General features: G+C 39.6%; 1 protein-coding gene across 1 annotated transcript in view; it reads left to right on the forward strand.

Annotated features, from left to right (window-relative positions):
* Positions 1–13,510, forward strand: part of LOC121864785 (thyrotropin-releasing hormone receptor-like) — a 101,752-nt gene that overhangs the window by 65,646 nt on the left and 22,596 nt on the right. The window contains exon 2 of the mRNA XM_042363954.1: positions 12,575–12,735. Within this exon, the coding sequence (XP_042219888.1) occupies positions 12,575–12,735 (161 nt within the window). The remainder of the gene's footprint in view (positions 1–12,574; positions 12,736–13,510) is intronic.

Consider the following 13,510-nt stretch of genomic DNA (forward strand, 5'->3'; position numbering starts at 1 on the left):
CCCCGCCCATCTAGACACCACCCCACATCCATAGATACCCCCACCCATCTAGACACTCCCCCATCCATCTACACCCTCCCCACCCATCTAGACACTCCCCACCCATCTAGACACCACACCCAGACACCACCATCCAGACACCCCACCCATCCAGACACCCCACCCATCTAGATACTCACCCATCTAGACACTCCCCACACATCCACACACCTCCCACCATCCAGACACACCCCACCCATTTGACACCACCATCCAGACACACCACCACATCAACATAGACATCAACCCATCTAGACACTCCCCACACACATCTACACACCCCACCCATCCAGACACTCCCCACCCATCTAGACACTCCCACCCATCTAGACACTCCCACCCATCTAGACACTCCCCCACACATCTACACACCTCCCCACCCATCTAGACCCTCCCTAACCCATCTAGACACTCCCCCACCCATCTATACACTTCCCACCCATCTAGACACACTCCCCAACCCATCTAGAAACCCCACCCATCTAGACACTTCCCACCCATCTAGACACTCCACCCATCTAGACACTCTACCCATCTAGACACTCCCCACCCATCTAGACACCACCCCACACATCTAGACACTCCCCACCCATCTAGACACTCCCCCAACCCATCCAGACACTCCCCACCCATCTAGACACTCCCACCATCTAGACACTCCCACCCATCTACACACACCCCCACCCATCTAGACACTCCCCACCCATGCCACACCCCACCCATCTAGACACCCCCCACCCATCTAGACACTCCCACCCATCTAGACACTCCCACCCAACTAGACACTCCCCCACCCATCTAGACACCCCACCCATCTAGACACCCATCTAGACACTCCCCCAACCCATCTAGACACCCCCAACCCATCTAGACACTCCCCACCCATCTAGACACTCCCACCCATCTAGACACTCCCCACCCATCTAGACACTCACCCATCTAGACACTCCATCCATCTAGGCACTCCACCCATCTAGACACTCCCCCACCCATCTAAACACTCTTGGATAAAAAAAAGCATTTTCCTGGCAGCCAGTGGACCGGTAGCTGACAAATTTACGATTCCCGATTTTCGGTAGAATTTTCCTGGACGGAAGTTTTCAAATAAAGCGAGAGACGTGTTGCATTCATTCATGGATGACGGCGCCTCTCGTTTAAGGCTTCTGTCTATGTGTCTGTCTAGTTATTTGTGTAATGTGTTTCTACTGTATTGTAATTCTGAATTATGTGTTTATGTCAACACTTATGTAGGCAAATGTATTGTAAACTATATGTGAACAGCATCAGTACTAATTTAACCCAAATTAATACAACTTATTCTAAACTTGTTTAACATAGTCTATTTCTACTAAACCTAACCTAACCTTACCTAACCTAACCTGACATTAATTAACCTAAACTAACCTAACCTAGATTACCATAAAGTGACCTAACTTTACCTAACCTAACCTAAATTAACCTAACCTAACCTAAATTAACCTAACCTAACCTATATCAACCTAACCTACCCTAACCTAACCTAAGCTAACCTAACCTAAGCTAACCTAATCTAAGCTAACCTAATCTTAAAAATGGTTTGTGTTACCGCGTATGGCATTATTTTCATTGAGTTACAGAAATATACATAAAATTTGTCCCCATGTCGCAAAGCTGTCCATTGTGCTTTAAGGCATCATACAGACAGACACACAGACAAATAAACAGACAAAGACACACAGATACAGACAGACAGACAAAAAGACAGACAGGCACTCAGACACACACAAACATAAGAAGCCTGGTGTGTAGAAGATTATGTACAACACATAATTTCTCTCTAAAGAAAATAAAAATAGATAAAATTAAAATAAATAAATAAAAACACACATCTTCCCCCTCACACAACCCCCTGCCCCCAAATTACCACCCCCCACGCCTCCACGCCTCTTCTCCACGCCCCCCAAAAAAAAAATTTCCTAAAAGCAAACACACAAACACCAGTATTATTCCCAGAAGCAAACAATACCGACATGAGCTGTATGCAAATTAGGCACCTCAATTCTCAAGACAACTGGAAGGGCGCCAAAGCTTCAATACTGACACTAAAACATTCATTCTGAACTAATTCTATCTAATCTGGGGAGAAAAGGCTGGGGAGTGGGGAGAGAGAGAGGGAAAGTCTGGGGAGAAATACTGGGGATATTTCTATTAAAGCAAGGGGGGGGGGGTTGTTTACATGTTTGGAAAAGGAAATTCCCTAAACTTGTAAACAAACACGTAAATGGTGTTTTTCAAATCTATTTAGGTGTCGGGTGATTTTTACAAACATCCGATACGAATAGAGAATGAAAGGAAGGGAGGAAGGAAGGAAGGAAGGAAGGAAGGAAGGAAGGAAGGAAGGAAGGAAGAACTGAAAGAAGGAAGGAAAAACTGAAAGAAGAAAGAAGGAACTGAAAGAAGTAAAGAAGGAAGGGATGAAGGAAGGAAGGAAGTAAAGAAGGAAGGAAGGAATCATCGTCGTGAGTGAAATTTCACCAGGGAGCTTCAACTTAAATATATAATGGCGAGAACTGTGAAGACTGATATAAAATAGAAGAGTGGGGAAGAGTGGGGGGAGAGGGAGGGTTGATGAGAATGAGATGCAGACAGGGAGGAGAAGAAGAGTGGGAAGAGGGGGAGGAGGTTGATGAGAGGATGAAGAGGAGGATGGGGAGATGAGGAGTAGGGTGAGGGGGGGGAGCAAAGGGGTTGATGAGAGGGAGGAGGAGAAAAGAGGTGAGGAAGGGAGACTTGCTCATTTATCGTGACACATTCCTATTAATCCCAGACTGCTCTCAGGGCACCCCCCCCAACAGGTGCTCCATAATTGCCTGCTTCCTTAAGCCTTCACCTGTTGTTCCTTCCGTGGACACACACACACACACACACACACACACACACACACATGCCCACACACACAGACAGAGACACACACACACACACACACACACACACACACACACACACACACCTCACTGTCTTTTACTAACTATACCATCCGGGTAAATATTGAAACCTGCTTCACAATGCAACAAATCCTTGACATAATCTCACCTTTCATTCTCCTTTCATTAAAAACCTTTGGACAGTATTCAATTATTTCCCCACATTTATCAAACACACTCTTTTTTTAAATATTTCCTATGTTTTAATTTTCTCTCTCAGCTTTATCACATATTTCATAAAGATTAATACTGAACCACCTAACAGTTTCTTTCGCTTCTTTCGTCATTTTTCATTCGTAATCCCCAAATTAAAGTTTAAATCAACATTTTTTTTTAATTTGTATCGTTTTTTCTTGTAATATTATAATCGGACGTGTGAGCCATCCTCTTTACATCTTCCCAGTTATGATTTTATTTTTGTCCTATTCGCTGTTAACACTTTCATCCAGGAATTCATACACACACTGTCTTCTGTCACTTTAATTCTCCTCTATTAATTATTCTATATTTTCTAAACACTGTTATCATCCATTATTTTTTTCATTTTTCATTCTTCCTTCCTTATTCATTTTCCTCCCTTTTTATTGGCTACCTGAATTGGCATCCAAATTGACACCTTACCTGACACCAGACACCTTAACTAGCGTCTTAATATATTTTTTTATGGGGATTAGCCCACCCGGGCACAGGTCACTGACCCACATTGGGGCCTAAGGGGCGAAAATGTAATAATAATAATTTATAGTAAATAAAATTTATAATACAAAATTAAAAATTAAATAATAATGATAAAAATAATAATAATAACACTAATTATAATTATAATGATAATAATAAAGAACCATAAAGATATGCAAAAATGAAGAAATCAATAGTGAGAAACAATATATGTATGTCGTGTTGTTAATAGTAAGAGAAACAATTGAGACTGCAATTGTGTGTAAATGAGGCAGAAAGTCAGATCACCAACCTGGAACTTGGTCACAATTTTCGTGGCGCCATATGGCAGCAGGGTCTACCATTAGACAACACATTATGCTTCCAATATCTTCCCAGGCGGTAGTACCTCCCTGTTTGGTAGCTGCCTACTACCTACTACTTACAGCTTGTGTCGTACCTTCCTCAATCATCATTTTTCCCTTTCCATCCTTATTCTTGTTTTCCTTTCTCTTCCTCTTCCCCCTCTCGTCTTCCTTACTCTCCCTCCTCTCTTCTTCGCCCAGATAATTCCCACTCTCATCTTTTTCAATCACCAAACATTCAATTTATTCCTCACGTCTCCCTTTCGTTTCCTCTTTTTTCTCTCTCTTGATATATACTTGTTTTCATTTTTTATCCGCCAATTCCACTTCTCTTGTTGGGATTTTTATCTTTTTCCATCTCTTTAATACACTTTCTTTTTATTAAAATTATGTGTCCTTCCTGACCATGATTCACCTGTTTGTTTGAATTATTATTTTTTTAATATTTACATTTATTTTACCTTTCTCTTAATATCAACATTTTCCCTCCTACTTCCGTCAATTTTCATTACTCAATACTTGTATTTGTCATTCATAATTATCACATCCTTCTCTTCTTCTTCTTCTCCTCCCATGATCTGGTCAGCCTCTTAATACATGTATTCATTCATTCATGTCTTTACTTCTTATTCTCTCGTATACATACACCATAAGTTAATAACAGTGGCTGGAATTGCTTTCACAAACTGCTCCCATTCGTTTCTCATCCTCTCATCTCATCCCTTAGGTATATGTAATCATTTGCTCTCAAACGTTATGGTATAGATCTTTCACTTGCATTGACCATTTTCAGCTAATCAAACTTAACCTTTAACTTCGTAGCTTTTCCGATACCCCTGACTTTACTCCCTTCACCTGTCCCCAGCAGATTTCTCCTTTGTCTCACTCTGAAGCAGGACATCTAAGGTTTCTCTCACTCACTGTTATTTTCCTTCATTACACACATACATCTAGGAACAGTAAGTATATGCAAAAAAAAATAGACAGAGGTACTAAGAACAGACTTACAGATAAACACAAAACAACAAGAAACAATAAAAACAAGAAAGCAAACAGCAAGGACAGATAGATAGACAGATAAAAAGAGAGAGACACACACATAGACAGAAAAAAGACATACAGAAAAAAAAGACAGTCATACAGACGAATGCTCACAAGCATTAGGAAACACATAGCGTAGATAACAAGGTGTCCAGAGGTTGAAGTAACCCCCCCCCTCCTCAAGCGACCCGAGTCTTCCAGCCCCCTGACGTGGCCAAGAAGTCCTGGTAATTGGGGCCACACAGTGCATGGCTCACTGTAAGACGAGTGTAAGATATAATAGTGTTCTCCTGAGGATAAACACTGTGTTTTGTGATTCACTTGGACTTGTGCACCTTGATAAAAAGTGTTTGATTATTATTATTATTATTATTATTATTATTATTATTATTATTATTATTATTATTATTATTATTATTATTGTTATTATTATTATTATTATTAGTCATAATAAACAAGAATTTAGAGATGCCATTGCTCTAAGGTACGGTCGGCCAGTAGAAGGTTTGCCCTCCCAATGCGAGTGTGGCTCTTCCTATGATGGCGATCACGCCATGGCGTGCAAGAAGGGGGGCTTCATATGCATGAGGCATGACGAGGTAAGGGATCTCACAGCAAATATGTTGAAGGAAATCTGCCGGGATGTCATGGTAGAACCGACCCTCCTTCCATTGGATGGTGAGATCTTCCAACACAGGACTTCAAACACATCTAACGAAGCCCGTGTGGAAGTCAGTGCTCGAGGATTCTGGACGCGGGGACAGCGAGCTTTTCGACATCAGGATTTTTGATCCCATGGCCGCATGTCACCGTACCTAGCTCGAGGCTGCATTACAGGGAGGAACGAGAACGACAAGAGAAGCGCATAGAGAGAATTCAAAATGCTTGACCGGCTGCAGCTTCACCTCTAGTGTTCACAACCCCTGTGGATGACCGCGTGATGCTTCTACGCCAGACTCGCGGAGTTGATCTCCGAACAGCTGTTGTTCAGGTTATATTACAGTCTGGATGAGATGTCGACTGGCTTTCTCTCCTTCTGGTCGGCTTTGCTCTGCCCCTCAGGGAACGAGGAGTTCGCCCCAACTCCGACAACTGCTGCAGATATTGACTATGAGGTTACTGTCACTGAATGCCGTATAGATCTGCGGCTCAACCACACTGCAATACAGATAGATAGCTACGGCGTATTGTATGTTTAATATTAAGGTAATTAAATGGTGGCGAAGGTGTGGCGGCTGGGGAGGCTGAGCCACGTTTAAAAAAAAAAAAGTAGTAGTAGTAGTAGTAGTAGTAGTAGTAGTAGGTAGTAGTAGTAGTAGTAGTAGTAGTAGTAGTAGGTAGTAGTAGTAGTAGTAGTAGAAGTAGTAGTAGTAGTAGTAGTAGTAGTAGTAGTAGTAATAGTTGTAGTAATAAGAAAAACGAAAATTATGAATCCTACATAAAAAATGGGATAAAAGATGTTTACTTACAACAAAAGAAGCATAAGTAAAGGTTACTTCCAGAAATTACTCCCAACAGAACAAAACATTAAAAAGGCGACACTCAACAGAAGACATACCAGAGGGAGTTACTCAAGCAATGATAAATGTCTCCCCTCCCCTACCACTCCCCTCCTGAAGGCAGACGGAGGCACTCACCAGGACGGGTCTCAATAAGCGGCACTGGACCTCAAGTATCAGATAACTGGGTGTAGTGATGGAGACAAGAGACTGGCACTAACTGGCAATATAAACTGGAGAGTGGTGGTAACTGGCATTATACTGTAGATTGTATTGGAGACGTGAGTGGCTGTAACAGGCAATATAGGCTGGAGGGTGGTGGTAACTGGTAATAAAGACTGGAGGGTGGTGGTAACTGGTAATAAAGACTGGAGGATGGTGGTAACTGGTAATAAAGACTGGAGGATGGTGGTAACTGGCAATACAGACTGGAGGATGGTGGTAACTGGCAATATAGACTGGAGAGTGGTGGTAACTGGCATTATACTGTAGATTGTATTGGAGACGTGAGTGGCTGTAACAGGCAATATAGACTGGAGGGTGGTGGTAACTGGTAATAAAGACTGGAGGGTGGTGGTAACTGGTAATAAAGACTGGAGGATGGTGGTAACTGGTAATAAAGACTGGAGGATGGTGGTAACTGGCAATACAGACTGGAGGATGGTGGTAACTGGCAATATAGACTGGAGGGTGGTGGTAACTGGCAATATAGACTGGAGGATGGTGGTAACTGGCAATATAGACTGGAGGATGGTGGTAACTGGTAATATACACTGGAGGATGGTGGTAACTGGTAATATACACTTGGGAGTCGTGGTAACTGACAATATAGACTGGAGTTTGTGTAAGCGACAAGAGTGTGGTTGTAAATGGCAACTTCAGGCACCAGGAACAGATAACTGGGTGTTGAGATGACCCGAAAAATTGGGTTTAACTTGATAACATAAGAACGTGAGAAAATAAGGAGTCTGCAATAGGCCGGTTGGCCTGTGCATGGCAGCTCCTGTCGAGAGTTACAACCACTCTCTATCGTCCATGAATCTATCTAGTATCCCTTAAAACTTTCCAGCGTTCCAGCACTTACTACAAAGTTGCTAAGCTTGTTCCACTAATCTACCACCCTATTTGTGAACCAGTTTCTTCCCATCTCCCTCCTAAACCTAAACTTATCCAACTTAAATCCGTTGCTACGAGTCCTATTCTGCTTAGATATTATAAGAACTTTATCTATATCTCCTATATTGATTCCTTTCACCCACTTAAATACTTCTATCATATCTCCCCGCACTCTTAGTCTTTCTAGGGAATGCAAGTTTAGTTTCCGTAATCTATCTCGATAGGGAAGGTTTCTAAGCCCCGGAGGGTACAGGAGGGTAGGAGTGTGGTGATGAATGGCAAGGAAGTGAAGTAGCCATCCATGCCATTATTACTAGTTACTGTGATAGTAATAATAATAATAATAATAATAATAATAATAATAATAATAATAATAATAATAATAATAATAATAATAATAATAATAATAAAATAATAACAATAATAATAATAATAATAATAATAATAATAATAATAATAATAATAATAATAATAATAATAATAATAATAATAATAATAATAATAATAATAATAATAATAATAATAATAATAATAATAATAATACTAATAATAATAATAATAATAATAATAATAATAATAATAATAATAATAATAATAATAATAATAATAATAATAATATAATAATAATAATAATAATAATAATAATAATAATAATAATAATAATAATAATAATAATAATAAAATAATAATAATAATAATAATAATAATAAAATAATAATAATAATAATATAATATAATAATAATAATAATAATAATAATAATAATAATAATAATAATAATAATAATAATAATAATAAAAATATAATAATAATAATAATAATGATAATAATAATAATAATAATAATAATAATAATAATAATAATAATAATAATAATAATAATAATAAAATAATAATAATAATAATAATAATAATAATAATAATAATAATAATAATAATAATAATAATAATAATTATCATCATCATCATCATCATCATTATTATTATAGTACACAAATAATAACAAAATAAAATAAAATAAAATAAAAGACCTGGAAATAAAACCTATTTGAATGAAGAAAAAAATAAATCAATTTAAAAACGAAAGAAATGTAAAGAAAATACATCATTTACCAGCACCACTACCAACCACACTCACCATACCAAAGGTGTTCCCGGAGACCAACTACGAATGGCAGCTTTAAGCATTGTTATTATACGGTAAATTACACCTATGTTCTATGTCTGGATGATATTTATTTTATACGATGATAAAAATCTATACCTTGATTTATAAATATTTCTCAGTAATAATTATAGCGATTAGAATAATAATACTAAAAAAAAAACATTAATTCCTATTAGCGAAACCTCATGAAAAAGCCCTATTATACGAATAGTAAATAGGATGATAATTAGTAGAAAAACCCATTCATATCTATTTAAATTGTAAACAGAGTACAATTTCCCCCCCATTAATAAACAACTTAAATATCGTAAAAAAAATACACTAGGTAAAATTCTAAATAAATTATGATGATGAAATGTAAACCAAATGGATTACGTCCGTCATATTGGATTACCGGGGATACTTGAGTGAAGGAGCCGCGAGGGAGAGTATGGACATGGCAGGCGGGGAATGGTTTACGTAGAGAGAGAAAGAGAGAAAGAAGGAAAGACATAGACGGGGAGAAATAAAGAGAGAAAGAGACAAAACATAGACAGGGAAAGAGAAAGAAGCAGACAGACAGACAGGCAGATCACATACCTATTTCAATCCAACTTCAAATGTATAAACAAAATTCTTCTTATTTACCGTCATTTATCTATATCTTTCTAAGTCCACTATAAAAAGGAGATCTCAATACGTATTTATAGTGAAGTATTTATCCGTACTGCAACACCATTATGCAAATTAGCAGAAGTATTGCACTGAGAAGGTGAAAGTGTAATGCAAGTCCAAATTTGGTCCGGTGTGTTACGGTCTGGGAGCTGCAGCGTGAGGGAGAAATAGTGTATCTCGCTTCTGTTTAAACGAGTTGGGCATACTGGCTCTTTTCTCTCCCTCTCTCTCTCTCTCTCTCTCTCTCTCTCTCTCTCTCTCTCTCTCTCCTGTGTAGTAACAATTTAATCATCTTAACAGTAAAAAAAAAATGCCATTGTTTTAATTCCTGGTTCTTTAATGTTGACAGAAAGAGAATATTTGTGTTTACATTCAACATTTTTCCCACAACACCACAGGCAACACACACACACACACACACACACACACACACACACACACACACACACACACACACTTACACACACACACAAACTTTTACCCAGCTTGACCAATCTTTTCTTAATCTCGGTAAACCTTTATAAGCTTAAGGTGGATTAAGTCACGCTGTATTGAGTCTCCTGGTGGAAATATTTTAGGTTCGTGGTCATATCAACAACTATTGGCTGGGCGGGAACTACAGTATAGTCCTTCGGGGGAAACATCATATAAATAGTTAGAACTTAAAGTTGGTTTCTAGTGACTAAATATATCTTATATCGGTCATTATTAGACTAATTTTCTAACCTAACCTAACAGTGACCTAACCAAACCTAATCTAACAGTCACCTTACCTAACTTAACCTACCATTACTTAGCCTAACCTATCCTAGCCTAATCTAACCTAACCTAACTAAATCAACCTAACCAAACCAAACTAAACCTAAAGTAACCCAACCTAACCTAATCCTAACCTAAACCTAACCCAACCAAACTAAACCTAAATTAACCTAATGTAACCAAACTAAACCTAAAGTAACCCAACCTAACCTAATCCTAACCTAAACCTAACCCAACCAAACTAAACCTAAATTAACCTAATGTAACCAAACTAAACCTAAAGTAACCCAACCTAACCTAATCCTAACCTAAACCTAACCCAACCAAACTAAACCTAAATTAACCTAAAGTAACCAAACTAAATCTAACCTAAACTAACCAAACCTAAGACCCATTTTATCTTAGAACGAAAAACGAAAGATTAAACAAAAGAGAAACAAAATAAAAGAAACAATATAAAAGAGACAAAATAAAAGAGAAACAAAAGAACTAGATAAATAACAAACTACAAAGAAAATGGGAATAACAAAAACAATAAATAAATGAATAAAGACGAAAGAATAAGTAAGAGTGAGTGAGGGTGAATGAGTTGTGAGGGAGAGTGAGTGAGGGTGAATGAGTTGTGAGGGAGAGTGAGTGAGGGTGAATGAGTTGTGAGGGAGAGTGAGTGAGGGTGAATGAGTTGTGAGGGAGAGTGAGTGAGGGTGAATGAGTTGTGAGGGAGAGTGAGTGAGGGGTGAATGAGCTTGAGGGAGAGTGAGTGAGGGTGAATAGTTGTGAGGGAGAGTGAGTGAGGTGAATGAGTTGTGAGGGAGAGTGGGTGAGGGTGAATGAGTTGTGAGGGAGAGTGAGGAGGGTGAATGAGTTGTGAGGAGAGTGAGTGAGGGTGAATAGGGAGTTGTGAGGGAGAGGAGTGAGGGTGAATGAGTTGTGGGGAGAGTGAGTGGGAGGGTGAATTTGGGAGAGGGAGAGGAGGTGAATGAGCAGAGGGAGAGGAGTGAGGGTGAATGAGTTGTGAGGGAGAGTGGAGTGAGGGGTGAATGAGTTGTGAGGGAGAGGAGGAGGGTGAATGAGTTGTGAGGGAGAGTGAGTGGAGGGTGAATGAGTTGTGAGGGAGTGGGAGTGAGGGTGAATGAGTTGTGAGGGAGAGTGAGGGGTGAATGAGTTGTGAGGGAGAGTGAGTGAGGGTGAATGAGTTGTGAGGGAGAGTGAGTGAGGGGTGAATGAGTTGGGAGGGGAGAGTGATGAGGGTGAATCAGTTGTGAGGGAAGGAGTGAGTGAGGTGAATCAGTGAGGAGAGTGAGTGAGGGTGAATGAGTTGTGAGGAGAGGAGTGGGGGTGAATGAGTTTGAGGAGAGGAGGGAGGGTGAATTAGAGGGGAGAGGAATGAGGGTGAATCAGTTGTGAGGGAGAGTGAGTGAGGGTGAATCAGTGGAATATCTGATGATCTTGTTATGTTGGTGAATATCTTGTGTGTGTGTGAGAGAGAGGAAAAAAAAAAGAGAGAGAGAGAGAGAGAGAGAGAACACATACCAAGGAAGGTGGTTAAGTTCCCTGTGTTTACAAGAAGGTGGTGGTGTTATTTTGCTCCCCTGACAGCTGGTGAAGGTCTCTAGTACTGCACCAGCTGTCCAAGTCCCTCCTTCGTTAACAGATGGTGGAGGTGTTTACCTCTACAGTCGGTAAAGTTTCTCATATATAGTCAGGTGGTAAAGTTCCCCCATCACTGTTGGCAGCTGGTGAAGATGACAGCGTGTTGACAGGTGGTACTGGAATATTGACAGCTGGTAAAGTCTCCTCGACAGCTGGTAACTATCCTCACTTCAGACACCTGGCAAACCCCTCTCACTCCTGACAGATGGTACACTCTCTCACTTCAGACAGATGGTAAACCCTCTCACTTCAGACACCTGGTAAACCCTCACTTCAGGCAGCTGGCAAATCCCTCTCACTCCTGACAGATGGTACACTCTCCTCACTTCAGACAGATGGTAAACCCCTCTCACTTCAGACATCTGTAAACCCCTCTCACTCTGACAGATGGTACACTCTCCTCACTTCAGACAGATGGTAAACCCCACTCACTTCAGACACCTGGTAAACCCCCTCTCACTCCTGACAGATGGTACATTCTCCTCACTTCAGCCAGATGGTAAACCCCACTCACTTCAGGCAGCTGGTAAACCCCCTCTCACTCCTGACAGATGGTACACTCTCCTCACTTCAGACAGATGGTAAACCCCTCTCACTTCAGATACCTGGTAAACCCCGTCTCACTCCTGACAGATACTAAAATTTCCCGTCACTCTCGACAGGTGGTGAAGATGCTGGCGGTAGTCGTGGCCATCTTCGCTACACTGTGGTTACCTTTACGGACACTGCTGGTCTACAACTCCCTCTTGGCAATGTTCGGCTACACCACCTACAAGGACCTATGGTATCTGCTCTTCGCTAAAACCTGTATATTCATTAACAGGTAAGTCTTACTCTAACTGACTTCTCTCTCTCTCTATATATATATATATAATCCGTTAAATGGAGGGTTTCACATTTAACGGACCTTCGATATTAACGGACTTTCATTTATATAGTTCGTTAGATGGAGGGTTTCACATATAACGGACCCTAGATAAGACGAACTTTCCGCTCCATATATGAAACTTCCGTCTAACAGACTATATGAAAGTGTAGTCCGTTATATATGAACTCTCCTTATAACGGAGTATATATGTAAAAGGTTAGTGCGTAATATGGAGGTTTCAGAGTACGTTACAGGAGAGTTATGTAATTAGGAATTTTACCTAATCCTTAAAAATAAACTAGGGATTTTACCTGATCAATAAAAAAAAAAAGGGATTTTACCTGACCCTAAAAAATAAAATAGGGATTTTACCTGACCCTAAAAAATATACTAGGGATTTTTGCCTGATCAATAAAAAAATAAACTAGGGATTTTACCTGATCCCTAAAAAATACACTAGGAGAATTCAATGTAATTCCTAAACTATTCAGGAATTTAATCGTTGGGAAGCTGTGATCCAGGTGATATATTTTGTTAATTAGTGTCTATAGAGCCATCACCAGGTAACTAATTAACGACATACACCTGGGTAGTTTTCGAGTAATAAATTTGATATATTCTTTTTTGGGTATTGTTTCCTAGTCAGTCAGTCAGTTAGTCATTTAGTCAGTCAGCCAGTCAGTCAGCCAGTCAGTCAGTCAGTCAGTTAGTTAGTCATTTAGTCAGTCAG

This window comes from Homarus americanus, unplaced genomic scaffold (genome assembly GCF_018991925.1).
Source record: "Homarus americanus isolate GMGI-L3 unplaced genomic scaffold, GMGI_Hamer_2.0 scaffold45916, whole genome shotgun sequence".
NCBI classification, from domain to species: domain Eukaryota; kingdom Metazoa; phylum Arthropoda; class Malacostraca; order Decapoda; family Nephropidae; genus Homarus; species Homarus americanus.